Source organism: Panicum virgatum, chromosome 7N (genome assembly GCF_016808335.1).
Source record: "Panicum virgatum strain AP13 chromosome 7N, P.virgatum_v5, whole genome shotgun sequence".
Lineage (NCBI taxonomy): Eukaryota > Viridiplantae > Streptophyta > Magnoliopsida > Poales > Poaceae > Panicum > Panicum virgatum.
In genome coordinates this window covers 38,072,075-38,088,154 of record NC_053151.1, presented here as the reverse complement: position 1 = coordinate 38,088,154, position 16,080 = coordinate 38,072,075, and the positions used below count along the sequence as shown (strand labels likewise).

The following is a 16,080-nucleotide window of genomic DNA, read 5'->3' as shown; positions in this document are numbered from 1 at the left end:
AGTGCTATAGAGATTTTCAACTAAGTTCGAAGTGCACTGAAAATTAGCCCGATTCTTTGGCGTCGGTACTTTCGGTGAGGGGTCATCGGAACTTCCGATGGCCGCCAAAACTTTCGGTGCTGCTGATTTTTTTTTGTTTTCTGTCTTGAATGACTCGGAGTTGATTCTTTCTTCGAGTTTTTCTTCTCCCAAGTGTTATTTTGGGTTTTTTTGGACTGTCTTGAATTGAACTTGAGCAAGTTTACAAGATTTCTAAGGCTAACTTAATTTGGATCAAACTACTAACTCATGAGTCACTTTTAATAATATGGTCATGAACTAAAAACTATAAAAACCTGAACTAAATCAAGTATCTTTCATCTTCTTGTAACACTTATACTAGAAAAGTCCTTAATCTTCGAAATCAAGTACGTGGCTCGTTGATCATGAAAATTTGAGAGGTCGCCTTTCTTATTTCATATACGACTTATTCGGTAAATGATTAACCCTTCAAAATATATGTTAGTTATATATGATTATCACTAATCACCGAAAATTATCGTAGTGTATCTATCGGCCTAGATGTTTTCACCTATTAACATACAGCAAAGCAGACAGTAAAAGATGACGACGTGGCACAGCATTGGTTACATTTTACAGCGTGGTGCATCATCAACACAAATCGCGGTCGAAATCTTCCTTTCCTGACTGATCGCACCGCAGCCGCTGCTAATTCCCAAGGAAGGCGTCGACTTGGGCGTTCACCGACCTGGACAGGAACTTCATGCAGATGGGTGGCTTCACCTTGGCGAGCGCGAGGACCGACTGCGGCAGCGTCCAGATGCCGTCGCCGCAGATCAACCCCGACGCGACCGCCGGCGCGAACGCGTCGGCCTCGGCCTTGTTCATCACCTCCCACGCGAACAGGATTACGGTGCCGACGAACATGTCGATGGCGAAGTAGGGCCCGATGTAGAACGGGATCGCCATCGCCATTGGGAGCGGGATGAACCTGGCCACCTTCTTGGGCGCCAGGTCCCGGGCCAGGTTCACGGCGATCGCCGCTGCGAAGAAGATGTAGCAGAGCGTGAGGCAGTGCTTGGGGAGCGAGGAGAAGCCGTCCACGCCGAGGATGGCCATGTTCCGGTACACGATGGCGTAGGGCGCCGGGTACTCGCTGCCGCTCAGGCCGATGTCGGAGAAGGCCTTGTAGAAGAGCCAGAACACGCACGGCGCGATGACGCAGCCCATCGCCGTGCCGATCACCTGGCTGATGAACATCGACCGTGGCGACGCCAGCGTCAGGTACCCGGTCTTGAAGTCCTGCATCAGGTCGGCAGCCGTCGACACGATGCTCATCATCACGCCGCAGGCCGCGAGCCCCACGAGGACGCCGCCGTTGGAGGCGCCGGCCCACGCGCCGAAGATGAAGATGGCGAGCTTGCCGTAGGTGGACGCCAGGGACCAGTCGGTGAGGCCGGTGCCGTAGGCGTTGCAGAAGGCCAGCACGGGGGCAAAGATGTACGCGACCAGGATGTAGTACCACTTGAGCTGCGGGAACACCTGAGGAAGGGTGCCGATGGAGATGGCGGCGACAGCAACGTACCCTCCATAGGCAACTGATCTGGGGATCTGATCTTTCAGGAACAGCTCGGTGCGGCGTTCATCGTCAAATGAAACAGATTCAGTGATGGGGCTGCTGTCGTTTGAAACTGGAAGGGTGCTGTTTTTCTTCATCATGGATATAAAGCCAGCAGTGGTGCGAATAAGAACCTTCACGAAGTTGTACAGGCCGTCCCCAAGAATTATAGCGATGGATATAAAAACCTGCAGTAATCAGAAACTCCAGATTAGCTGCTTGGTTGCAGGTAGTAACATTAATCAGCAGCAAAACAAAAGAGGGATGATGGTGCCGGTATTTACCCTGTAACCCTGCAACCCATGGAGACTGGTTTCTGATAGAGAGGCAGGATACCAGCTCCCCTTCTTGTTGCGTATTAGAGGCCACATTATGCCCCAGGAAAGGATGCCTCCCAGTAGAACAGACACGTTCACAATGTGTGGGCAAATCATCCCCACTCCAACATAGGTAGGCGAGAAATCAAAGTAAAACCTGAAAGGAGAAATACGAAGTTCAGGTTCAGTAATAAGCCATTTTCAGATATAAGGCATGGGGTTCTCCAAGCAATTTTAGTGTCATAAATCTAGTAAAAACTGTTTTCAGATGTAGAGTCCTATTATTGAGACAATGTAAAGCTCTGACCTGTTCTTATAAGCTTGGAGGCCCAATGTAGGGAAGCTCTGAAATCCACATTCATCTCCACCGGTGTAGAACCACTGGAAAAATCCCCAAACGAAGCTAAACAAGAAAATTTTTCCCAGTGTCTTTACTTGTTTCCTGAAACATATAATTCAGTGCTGTCAATAACATTGCTTTATACCTAGTGCCACACACAATAACTAGAATTGTGAAGAAAACAACAATCAGAAAATTTACTTTGCAAGCTTGGCACCCTCTGGCGTGTGGAAACCATTGATGAGATAAGCAGTAGCTGTCCCACTTGGATAGGTGAGCTTGTAGTCGACAATCATAATCTGCACCAATGACAACAGTTTCTGATTATTAGTTGGTGCATACTATATAGTGGTGCTTCTAGAGTATTAGGCGCAGAAAAAAGTTAAAGATTTACCTTTCTTAGTGGCACAAGAGCAAATAGGCCTATAAAACTGGCAAGGAAGAGAAACCCTATCATCCATCCGATGTGAGGATTCTTGACATTCTGAGGATCGTTAGCCTCTGTTGCTTGGTTGGCGATGGTTTCGCTCATCCCAAACAAGTAAGTGCCAAACCCACCTATCAGTGTGAATGGCTTAGTACACAATTTTGCACATCTCTTTTCACACAAAGACGGGGATAGGTGATAACGTCAGTAGTACTAAAATGTACTACTAAAATAAAAGAAGAAGAAAAATCAAGGCATCACTATCCCCTTGTTACTTGAAATTTATTATGCAGTTGTCCACAGGAAATTAATTATGCAACTGAACAATATACTGTTCCTAATGATGACAAGCAGAAAGCAACCCAACATTGGATTCCAATTAGTCTTGAGTTAGTAATAGGCGCAGATGCCTCTATCAAGTTGACGTGTCACATTCCCTAGGCCACATCTCATCATGACAAGCAAGTACCCGATAATTCAAAGTCATACAGGATGTAGCCCTTCCGGATTCTCGGTCGTCGATTTCAGCTCGAAGTTGTCTGAATTCAGACGAGTTGCAACTTGTGTGTCATCTTGACAGCTAGTTATTACATTAGAATCAACGCACTCCATAATGTTTTCTTAATTAGCCTATCAACCCGTGCTCGTGCCGGATGAATTAGAATTAATATAAAAGTAAGACTTATAATTGTCTATCTCACACTCTTTTTTATCTATTAAATATTCTAACACATACTCTAAAATACATATTTATCATTATCTAGCTGCAATAGATTTCATTTTGCATCACACCTCCATGTGTGTTTGATATATATTTAATTGAACCATTTGTTTGTGAATTGGTATCCTTATCTCTTCCATCATACATGGATTCATGGTAACACATATCGTAGGTAATATTTTTATATAAATAATATATTACTAATGCTTATACCTAGAGATTTGTCCTTGGATAGGAGTGCTTGGAAAGCCGCGATTCTCGTGCCAGAACCATGAATAATGGTCTTTATTGGGTTTCAACTCTAGCCTACCCCAACTTACTTGGGATTAAAAGGCTTTGTTGATGTTGATGTTGAATATATTACTAATGCTAGAAATAATAATTTAGAATTTTATATTGATGCACTTTGATGTTTTGGTACAATTATATAATTTAGAATCAGATTTCAGGGTTACTAACTATTAATAATGATATAATTGGATAATTTATATGCAAATTTAGGGGGTTATTTGTATTGTTTTTATAATGGCATAGATGGGTAATTTAGATACATGGTTAAGGAGTTACTTTAGTCTATTTTCATAATAGTAGAGGTGGGAATTTATTAGGAAAGATAAGAGATCCAAGGATTATTATGATTAGAAGAGTTGTCGGATGGATGGCCGGATGTTTTTTTATTTCTGTGAGAATTTCTATAATTTCTCTACTTTTTTAGAGTGCTCATATAGGATCCACGTGGCTTCAATAATTAGTAATAGTAAGATGACTGGCTGCGAGAATTTTCCTTTCCAAGTTGACTTCAATAAATAAACTGTTAGTAGTGTTCGTGACTTCATCCTTATGCTGTTGTAGTATTAACCAAAGAATCTTCATATACGCCTAGAAAGCCGTATGTTTCAGAAGAAGTTTGTACAGTTTGAGAAGGGACTTTTGAGGAGAAAAGAATAATATGCTACTGCAAAACCCATGTGAAAAGTGCTCACAAAGAATCGCAAATCCGTGTACCAATCGTGCGGTGCTCCTACAATTCGAGCAGTGAAAGCCGCATGGGCTGCTCTGCACAGCAGGACAGCAGGTTGCAGGGAAGAGCTAGGCATACCGCTGAAGGCGATGTCGTAGGCGGCGACGACGCAGGTCTGGATGACGGTGTTCTCCTGGCGCGTGAAGGGCTGCCTGAGAAGCCCCACCCGCTCGATGGCGGCGGTCCAGAGGCGGACGAAGAAGAAGCCGAGGAGCCCCGCGGAGACGTTGAGCGAGGGTATGATCCCCGTCGTGAGGTTGAGCTTCATGACGATGATGCTGAACATGACGGCGAGGAAGAAGCTGACCACGAAGGCGCGCACCGTCAGCTGCTCCCGCCACGACGGCACCGCCCGGTCCGCGAACGCCTGCTCCACGGACAGCGCCGCCCCCGCCGCCTCGTCCTGGGTGGGCCCGGCCCCGTTGGCCTGCCCCTCCGCCTCCCCGCCGCCACCCTTGGCAGCGCTGTGCCGATGGCGCAGCGTGCCCGCCTCCACCGCCTCGTCGCCGGCGGCGCCGGCGGCTGTGGTCTGCGGCGGCGCCATCTCTGGTTGGCCGACGCCGCGCTGTTCCGAGTTCTAGGCTGTGTCGCTTTGTGGACTGACTGGAGCGTGGCCTTCGAGGTGGCGTGAGTATTTATCGTGGTTGTAACGTTGGGGATGGTTTATTTCAAAAAGAAAAAATAAGAACGTTGGGAATGGGATGGGCGATTTGGCTGCGCGCGCGCGCGTGCGGGGGAGGGCCCACACAGCGGGACAACCTCGCTGCCCTTGCTTTCGAGTCGGACGGCGAGGATGGCATTCTGGCGTTGGAGTGGGAGACAGGCTGGCTGGCTCGTGGGGCGTCCGCTGATTCGTTGACCGCTCGGATTGGATGTTACGCTCTGCCATTGGAAAATTAACTATTCTAGAAGTGTTTTTTTTTTCGTTTAGTTGGATGAAATTGGATGTTGTTTTCTGTCGACGGTCATTGTGTTTGATCGCAACCGGGCAACTGGTGCTGGCCGAGTTCTCAACCTCAGTTCTCATTGAGAGGAGAGCTCCCTTCTCCTAACCTAGACCTGTAGCAAATATAACAAGGCAGCTTAATCACTGTCATGGCATTGCTGCCTCAGCATTCAGCAATATGAAGCAGACATGAAGAACAATTACCATTCTTTCTACAAGCGGCTAGCACTTCCACAAATCACTAAAGTTCTACCAGTACTAGTTTCTGTGAATCAGCACGCTCGCCAGCAGCAGCCAGAGTGATCTGGATTGCTGATCTCGTACGACAGGATCAATGGACGACCATCCCTCCGCGTCAGCAGAAAACCTGGATCGTTAGTCCCTATCTAGCTAGCTAGCCTTTGTACCCTGTAGTTTCATTCAGTCAAGCTGAACTTGGATTCCATCACATCAGTATCCTGTCAGAGTTGAAAGACATCGGCATGCAGCGGCACGGTTGGCGGGCGTCCAATACCTCGCAGCCTCGCAAAGTCGCAAGAACGAAGTTCCAAGGTCGTAGTACAAGAGTTCAAGCAATAATCAGGCCGTCTTCGTTGATTAAAATCATGGGCATAAGGAATACCAGGATGCTCTTCTGAAAGACTGAAACCATACCGCGAGGCAACCGTGGTTAGCAATCAACAATCATCACAAAGACTGAAACCATCACACGCCGGCGTTGACTCGAGATACGATAATAAATGGCTTATAAATATACAATGGATGAATGGAATGCCACTAATCCACGCAACAGCTCTGAAAACCGTTAGCTTCCTTCGCTGGGTTCTCGATCGAGTTCTTGTCCTGCGCCCCCGTGTGAAGGCACGCGCTCACACGTACGACAACCCAGCGCGGGCGTACGTGTGAAAGCGGCAGCGCGATAGTTGGAAATCTCAAATATAATCCGCCATGCCGGCGACACTACACCGCTGCTGATGGCGACGTCTTATCGAAATTAAGTGTGGGGACACGCCGGCCGGCGATGACATCGCTAGGTAAGGCGTATCATGCATCTCTTATCCTTGCCGAGATTCCCTGGATTCTAATGCGAAGACTTTGACTACTAGCAGCTGCTGCACATCATATTTTAGGTTTAATTAAATTTCTTTTCGTTATGATAACTTTATCCTAGACTCATCTAGACTAGAATCTCTCTTGCGTGTACGTACAGCTGGCTGATTAAGATTCCTTAATACTTAGATTACCACATTACAACATTTATTTCCTCCGGAATTCTGATCCGGATTGGAGAATTTGACTGTACCATGATGAAAGAAGCGTTAATTGGATTCATACCACTGCAATTTTTGAAGTTCCGAGATCTACTATTACAATTCACCTATTTTGAAATTTGCCATTATAATTCTTGATCTACCTGATTCTTGCCATTTTTAATGTCTTTTGGACGCATAGGCCCGCTGTCAGGTCAGTATACGCGTACATATCTTCCGTATGGAATAAAACACCCTTGTTGCATATCTATCTCCACTCGCTAACATGTGGAACCCACAAGTCAGCTTCTCCTTCGACCTCCAGCCATCCTCCACAAGAGAGACGTGGCTGCCGCCCGCATTCGCCTCCTGCTTGCATGTCCGCACGCGCCGGAGCTCACCGCGTCCGGCCGCCGTCAGCCCTCCGCGACCGCCAACTTTGGTTTGGAGTTGGGGAGCTACTGCTTGCATCTCGATTGGAGTAGTAGAGTGGAAAGGCTGGGCCTGCATAGGTTCTTTGCTTGGTAGATTGGATTTGGAGGAACCAAGGAGGAAATAGTAACAGCTGTTGGCGATGGATTAGTGCGATTCCAGTGCCAATACGTCCTACCGGTCCATCGTTGTGCGCTCTTCCAGGAAGAGGTCGATGTCGAGCCACGTGTTGCCATTGGAGCCGCCTTGAGCTCCACCCCCAACACTGACGAGCATCTTCGGCCATCCCTCGTCGCCTTTCGGCCCCCATAACAGATCCCTAGTGAGCTCCTCGACCGATCAGGCCCTTCTCTAGTTCCCCTGCTCGATTGCTCACTGCGCCGCCACGGACGGGACGCCCCATGCCGACCGGGCGGCCGTTGAGGTGCGCTCGCTGCAGGCTCGTCGCGGGCCACCTTGTGCGGCTCTACGCCACACCTCCGCGCGCCACGACCTCCCTGGGCGCGTAGGCCACGGGTCCGGCCGGCCCCACCGCTGGCGAGAGCCGCGCGCCACAAGCTCCGGGCTGGACAAGGGAGGAACGCGGCGGTGCCCGCCCGCTGGATCGGCGCATGAGCGCGGCAGCGGCGGCGGGGTAGGAGGTGAGATGCAGGCCGGCCACCAGCGCCAGTAGGGCAGGGGTCTGTCGAGCAATCAAGGCATGGTCGAGACCACACAGCTGCGAGTGGAGATGAGATGCAGCAGGGGTGTTTTGGTCCATACAGAAGATGCGTACATGTAATTGACCTGACAGTTGGCCTATGCGTCCAAAAGACGTAGAAAATGACAAGAGTCAGGTACATGAAGAATTATAATGGCAAATTTCGAAGTAGATGAATTGTAGTGGTAGATCTCGGAATTTCAAAAATTACAGTGGCATGGATCCAATTAACCCATGAAAGAATGGTGCTACTAGTAGACTAAGAGGGGAAGATGGCAAATTAGATAACTTATTGAAACATTAATCTATGGTTTTAACTAGTTTACACAACATAAACTAAAACATGCTATCTAGATGTGCAACTAGTATTCGTAACGGGCATAACAGCCTATTACTAATTACTATATTATTAGTAACAGGCATTTAAGGACCGTTACTGATTACTACCTTACTCGTAACGGTCATTAAGTGACCGTTACCGATAACGACCTTAATTGTAACGGCTCTCATAGCGTCCGTTACCCACAGACATTAGTGACGAGCACTGTTTACGTCCGTTACGAGTGTTGCATCATCGGTAACGGGCTTTGCGGTGGCCAGGTCAGGGTTGGGCCTGCCAGATTGATTGGTAATGGGCTCCATTTCGTGCGGGTTACTGATGTCCCAGCCTGTAACGGGCTGCATGCCGTTACCAATGGCCTGTTACAAATCTGAGGTTTTCACATAGTGCACGTCCATTTTTCCCCATGGTATCGATGGTCTAAATCCACCCCTAATACAAGTTTGAGCTCCACCAAGGTACGCTCCCGGTCATAAGTCTCTTTTGGTCAAGAGGTTGGTCTCGCAACTAAGGGCTCACCCAAGCGGATGAAGACCTTACCACAAGGCTATGCCCACCACCTCTTGCATCAGTCACCTTGACACCGTCTTCACTACGGAGCTTCCCATGAAGGGGGAGGGGGGAGGTGTCTCCTCGTCCCCGCATAAAGTTGTCGTCACCGCTCCACAACAAGCCGGAGGATCGAAGACTTGCTGGTGAGCCATTAAGACTCTAAGGAGCCAGCACATCGAGGATACAATAGTAGACCTAAGGATGGTAATGGTTCGGTTTCGGATAGGATATCCACGGGTTTCGGGTCTAGCGGTTTTGGGTTCGGGGATGATTTCTCACCCGCGATTTTTAGTTTCGAGCCCTGAAACCTATCGTGTTCGGTTTCGTATTTGGAGGTCTTCTTCAGTGAAAACATGCTTCTCCTAAACTCCAGCAACCTCAAATGACATGAGGGAACTTCTTATATAGGCTAGAGATTCACTCATAGCGGTTAACTGCCATTCTGCCAAAAAGTTTAAAGCATCGGTTAAACCAGTTATGGTTGTCAGTTTAATCGGTCACATTGAGCTTGCATGCTACCCGTTGGATCCTAGTTGTCCCTTTGTCCCTTTCTGGTGACGCCATTGCACCGACACCTATCGATTGATTGATCTGGTAGGCTTTGTTCCCCAAACTGTTCTTCAGCTTGGCATGCGGTTCATTCGGTGCTGATGCCCTTTTTCCTAGCTTAACTGTTCATTGCGCCGACGCCTATGCCCATACTCAAGTAGCGTCATTTCAAACGGTGATGTAAGGATGCACCGCCTTCATCACCATAGCAACTTCTCAATGCATCGACCCGTTGAACTTCAAGGGCGTAGGTTAAAGCGGCCGACTGATTTCTACTTAACTCATTCAATTCATCACTTCTTTGAGTTTTTTCTTTGTTTCTTGCTTTGCTAGGGCTTATGCTTCATCTATGGGATTTAAGATCATTCACTTGATAAATTTGATTAGTAACATTGAATATTTTATCACAGAATCATTGAAATCACAAATATAGCCTAATGGGGCTATGTTTCTTACATATATATGACCCTGAAGTCTAACCGGAACAATCTTGTGTCCCATGTTGTGTATCCTAATTTTATTGTAGATCCACCTTTGTTTGTATAAGATCCCACCAACAATTACATGGGATCCCATAAAACCCTTTTATCGTGATGCATTACTAGTAATGTAATAATCGATATATGGGATCTTGGTTTATAACCTCTCCTTTTCACCCTATATTATCGATTTTATATAAAAATACATGTGTTCTGAGGTCTGATCACAACCTACAATCCATTCTAAGGTCTGATCGACCTAACAACCTTGTTTCTGAGTGTGTTTTTTTTTTCAAATGGTCGACAATTATTGGTCTTCTTTAGAAATCTTAGTCTAATTATGAAATTTTTCAACAATTAATTAGACCAAAATCTAATTATAAAATGGTCGACAAACTATTGTTGAAAAATGTTGGTTGCTAATTTGTTCCCAATGCATTCCAAAACAAAAGGGGTTCAAAACCATCCCAACTACAAGCATACCTCCTCTTGTTTCCCATGCCATGCTTGAACCTCTTATCACCATAGGCTCGCATCACGCTTGTTCAGGCAAAATTAAGATTTCTTGCCCCAGGCCCCCAACAATAATGTTGCTAATGATATTTGAGAGAACAGATATTCCAACCGCGGTGGGAAGAAAGGAAGAGAAATCTCAATAAATCATTCTATCATGTTAAACTTTTTCTCCAGAGTAGTCTACTAGTCTGCTTTCACTTTCTGTAACCTACATCTCGTTCGTGAGGTGATGTGAACACTACATCGGTCATACACATAATGTCATCTTTATTCTTGCACATCTCTAAATATCATATGCGTGAAACTTAGAAATAGGATTTCAGACAATGCACGAAGAACGCCGGTGTCAGCTGTTAAGCAACAATAGTGACGGGTCAGGGTTCAGACGATGCATGAAGAACTGGATTTTTTAATTTTTTTCCTACGTGGAGTGTATTTGTTAGTTTTAGAAAAAAAACTAAATTATAAATTATGGCCATGGTAAAATTATATGCTTATCTAAACTTGTACCAATAAATATGTTTTCCATATATCTCTCAGTGTACTATATATTGGTATTATATAATTCTTTCAAAAAACAGTAATGGCCATTACATTGACAAATCTTAATACGTCCATGCATGGAATGTCTTAGTTCCACTATGATGATATATAGACGCCAGCGCCACTACTAGCTGTATGGCCTGTACATGGTTGGTATATCGCCGTTCTATCGTACCATGTAGCAAATCTTGTGATTATTCTGTGTCATGTAAGTAACTAGCAAGGTGGCCCGCGCTAATAGTGCGGGTAGCTAGTTTTTTATTTAATTCTTTAAAAATATTTACATTGACAGAAGAGATGTATTTTGTAATTTATTTACCTCTCATTTGCTCTTGTTGAATATTATACTACTTGCAGCTTTCTATGTATAGGAGTTCATATCAATCATCATTTTTTATGTTGCTTTATTCTATATTATAGTTGCATATTTTAGTACTTAAACTTGCAAAATCTAAATTTGAGGATTGAATTCAATTTTGGATCACCTTGAATACGGAGCAAATTGTACATAATTGTATTCATATAAAGTTTTTTTATAATTATGAAATATATTTATATGTATTTGATAGTTATGTTTGCCAACAATCTGTAACTTAGATGTTGGAGTTCGATTTGTATCTTGCAATATTTTGATTAATATTTAGCGAAAATATATCTAGTGTAGTTGTTAGAGCACTTAAGTAGCATCTAGCAGATCTAGACCTGACTCATCATCGGAGCAAAATAAAAATGATCATGGATTAGACAAAAAAAAGTTATGTTAAAAAATAAGTTGAGGCCTCCTGCTGCCTTTGGTAAATAAATATTATGCAAAACTTATATATATGCGTGCTATGTTAATGCATATATGTTTTAAATTTTTTATTTAACCGAACCTATTATTATTTTCCTCACTTTGGTTACTGCACAATTTATTTGTTTTTAGCCCATATGACTGCATATATTGGTCTAATTTAGAGTTTTGTCATCTCGGTGATAGATAGTTCCATATATATCTTTATTGTTGTTTCTAACTTTTTTCTTTATTTTTCATTTTCTCTGGCAATTTTTATTGATTTCTCTGTCTTCTATTTTGTTCCTCGGTATATTTGAAATCGATTAGTGTGTATCGCATCCGATGCATCTAATGCAGAAGTTTCCTGTTTAGTATTGTGCCTTAGAGTTTTTATTTTCTGAGCGAAGAGGAGCATCGACAACGTACATTTGTTTGAATCATTTGATTTTGTACTGTAGGCAATCGACTTTGAGATAGATTAGCAGGGCTTCAAGCCTGTATCTGTGGCTAAAATAATTTTAGTTATGGATTCTTTGATGGAGCAACTTTTTTATGGATATAGAGCTGTTTTGAAAACCATTCGGTTGAACCGCTTCTTCTATTTTTTCATGAATATATGAAAGATGTCGAATGTCCAACAGGACATGGCTATAATTTAAAATTTTTCTCATTCTAATGATATTATTTATAGACTAAACCAATAAATTCACTTTTGTCCTTTTCTTTTGCCCTCATTTTCTCATTTTTCCTGCCTTCTTTTTCTATTCTCCTTTTTCTACTTTCCTTACCCGTTCAATCTTGGTGCTTCTTTATCTTTTTATCTTCTCTTTCTCTATACTTCTTTATAGGTATCGATCACATTTGTGTTCCATGCCTAGTGTGTACTAATAGAAGATTAGATGAGGATAATAATGCTAATAATTATCTATGCTATTTGATTCCTCACATGACTAACTCCCTGATTTTTCCCATACATCTATTTATTAACTTTATTTGTCATGAAATTCAAACTTGGATTTTTATTATTGCATTTGATACTATTTATTTAGCTATTTTTCTTCTTAATATGATTCATAATCACTACACATATCAACAATAATTTTTTTTATTTTAGTTCTTGCATTTATCTATTTATTAATCATATTTGATGCCAATTTTTTTATACTTTTAATTATTAATTTAGCTATTTGTCTAATAATAATTTTTTTGTCGTGTGCCAATGCTAATTTTTTAATTTTATAATTCCGAATTTGCTTATTTAGTAATTGTATTCAACATGGACTCTTTGGTTAAGTCCTAATTTCCTTATTTTTTTAATTTCAAATTAAGCTATATTTACTAATCGTATTTGGTATGAACTCTTTGTCATGCCTTTTTTTTAATTTTTTAAATTCGAAATTAGCTATTTATTAATCGTATTTGACATCTCATCGCGTTTCTTTACTCCATCATCATCACGAAATCGTCCGTCCATCCATCTTCGACATCCCTTCACGTCGGGGCAGTGCCACGACACCGGGGGCACATCGCGTCGGAGGCTCCCTCTGCCAGCCTGTTGCCTGCGACCACCGTGCTGCTAGCTACCAGTAGTTGCTAGGAATTCAAGTCAACATTATCTCTTTGCAAAGAGGTATTAACAGTCCAGATTAATTCTAAAAACATATTTTTTTCCATGAAGCTCACGTATTACCCATGCCCCCCTCTTCTTCAATCGTCCAGAACGCATAATCCGTTTGCAAAACTTTTAACAGGTACTAACAATATGACATACTAAAAAATTAGTCAACTGACAACAGTTGGACAGTCATCACATATCAACAATAATTTTTTTATTCTAGTTCTTGCATTTATCTATTTATTAATCATATTTGATGCCAATTTTTTATACTTTTAATTTTTAATTTAGTTATTTGGCTAATAATAATTTTTTTGTCGTGTGCCAATGCTAATTTTTTTTAATTTTATAATTCCGAATTTGCTTATTTAGTAATTGTATTCAACATGGACTCTTTGCTTAAGTCCTAATTTCCTTATTTTTTTAATTCCAAATTAAGCTATATTTACTAATCGTATTTGGTATGACTCTTTGTCATGTCTTTTTTTTAATTTTTTAATTTTTATCTAGTGGTAATGCTATTTTTTTAATTTGATAATTCAGAATTTTCCTATTTAGTAATTATATTCAACATGGACTTTTTGATTAAGCCGTAATTTCCTTATTTTTTTAATTCCAAATTAAACTATTTACTAATAGTATTCAGCATGGACTCTTTGCCATGTCTTAATTTTCCTTAATTTTTAAAATCCGAAATTAGCTATTTATTAATCGTATTTGATATGAACTCTTGAGTTATTTTGAACCGTTAGATCTTCATAAAATCCAACGGTGTAAATTCTTCTCTTTTTTAGATTAATATGGGAATTTCTAGACCCTCTCGGCGAACGTGGTGGCTTCTTTTAACACTCCTTTAATAATATAATAGATAATCCTAGATACTATGGCCGCCTTGCCACTTTGCATCGTTTCCCGAGAAACTCTACTGGGCGCTCGTTCGCTAGGAGTTCCTGTTCATCTTCCTCCTCCTTCCATCCTCCTTCTTCCTTCTTTCTTCTACCTCCGTCGCCCCCCTCCCCGTCGACCGCCTCCCCCGGCTCCGGCGGCCTCCGCCGCCACCCCCATCGCCGCTGCACTAACCGAGCCCGCCACCACGCCGCCGTCGCGCTGTCCCGTCGCCCCCGCCGCCGGTCACCGCCCACCAGTTGTCCGGCCCCGCCCGGCCGGCGGCGCTCCCGCGTTGTCGCGCCCTCCGCCGTACAACCCACCTCCGCCTCCAGGCCGCCGCCACCCCCAGCACCTTCCTCTATGGCCGGCGGCCATGGGAGCCGCCCCCACCCCCAGGCAACCCAGAAACATAAAGACCGCCGCCTCCCGCCACCACCCAACCTCGGCGGCGGCCGCTCCGCCCACCTCCCACCCTCCCTGGCCGCCCCTTCCCCCCTCCCCCCAGACCCCAGCTCGCGCCTCCGACAGAGGTTGAAGACGACGCCGTTTGCTGCTAACGATAGCAGCGCAATAGCACCCAATAAGAATTTCGTCGTTTCCCCCCACCAGTCCACCACAATCGCCATGCATGTCTTCACATTAAATATGTTCTACATTGTGGTCAACCGGATTGTTTGGATATTTTTTTTTACTTTATTATTACAACTAACCATAGACTTACAAAGAAACAAAAGAGAATAAGACAGAAACAAGAGGTACAGAACTCATGTTGTATACCGAACATAATTTTCACCGCTGAAGATCTTTGCAAACCAGCCGATCAAACACGTTCTGCAAAAATGAAAAAAAAGAAACTCTAAAACGCTCACCAATCTGAAGTCGAATCAAAATACATTTTCATAAAATCGTTTTGGACTTGCTCCAAAATAATTAGAGGTGCAAATTGGTGACTTTTAGATGCAACTCCAACCTTCTTTAATTTAAAATTTTGTACTAATTTTTCAAAATGAGATATGATTTTGAAAAAAATAATATAAAATTTTGAAATAAAGACGGTTGAAGGTGTACTTAAAAACCACTGTTCAAATTCACCGCCCAACGGCTCGCCAGAGACAGCTCAGCGCTGGCCGAGTCTGTACAGTTCACCATGCCAGGCCAGTTGCCAGGTCAGGTCCATGCACTAGTCTGGGCCTGTTTGGATACCTGTTAAATCAAGTTTGCACAAAAAGACGAACGTCCGCATGGAGTACTAAATGAAGTCTATTTGTAAAATCTTTTCAGGGATGAGTGTAATTTTTCGAGACGAATCTAATGACTCAAGTTTCATCATGTTTGGCTACAGTAAACGCGCTCAATTATTCATTAATCGTACGGTCAAAGGCCTCATTAGTTAGAGCAACTGCTACAGTACCATAGTTGTGGAGTTAATTTTATAATTAGATTTTATTTAATACCCTTAATTGATGGTCAAAGTACCAAAAAATTTTCCTTAAAATTTTTTCACACCTCATCCAAACATGGCCCTGCTCCGACGTCAGGCACCGCCGCACCAGTCAAACACTCAAACTTCCAGCCACGTCACCTCGGCCCGTCGTCGCCTCGCCCCCAACCCAACCGGTAGGCGGTAGCAGCAGGCTAGAGGGGCTTGTTTGTTTGGTTTGTGGCAACAATTCTAGCGCTAGAAGAGAAATTTTTTTACGAAAAATTGAATGAAGGCTATTTGCAAAAAAAAATTAGAGATGTGTGTAATTTTTCGTGACGAATCTAATGACGTTAATTAATCGTTAATTTACTACAGATATGTTACAGTAACCATCTTCTAATCGCGCGGTCAAGATTTTATTAGATTCTTCAGGGTCACTAGCACATGGTTTTGAAGTTGATTTTGTAAATTGTCTTTATTTGACACTGTAATTAACGATCAAACTATTACTATTCACTAACACGCAACAAACTAAAATGGACCCTGTTTTTTTAAAAGAAAAGGCAGGCCACAACGGCAGAACCCACCATAAATTCCCCAGCCCGCGGCGTGTAGCAGATCAGTTCGC

The 16,080-nt window shown here is 43.3% G+C and overlaps 1 protein-coding gene across 1 annotated transcript; it reads right to left on the bottom strand.

Moving 5' to 3' along the window:
- Positions 1 to 426: 426 nt before the first annotated feature.
- Positions 427 to 5,041, bottom strand: LOC120682503 (probable metal-nicotianamine transporter YSL12). The gene is made up of 6 exons (XM_039964457.1): positions 4,523 to 5,041; positions 2,670 to 2,833; positions 2,477 to 2,574; positions 2,243 to 2,377; positions 1,903 to 2,092; positions 427 to 1,806 (listed from the first exon to the last, which is right to left on the bottom strand). Exons 1-6 carry the CDS (start codon positions 4,986 to 4,988, stop codon positions 709 to 711), a joined length of 2,151 nt encoding a protein of 716 aa, XP_039820391.1. The 5' UTR covers positions 4,989 to 5,041; the 3' UTR covers positions 427 to 708.
- Positions 5,042 to 16,080: the final 11,039 nt, after the last annotated feature.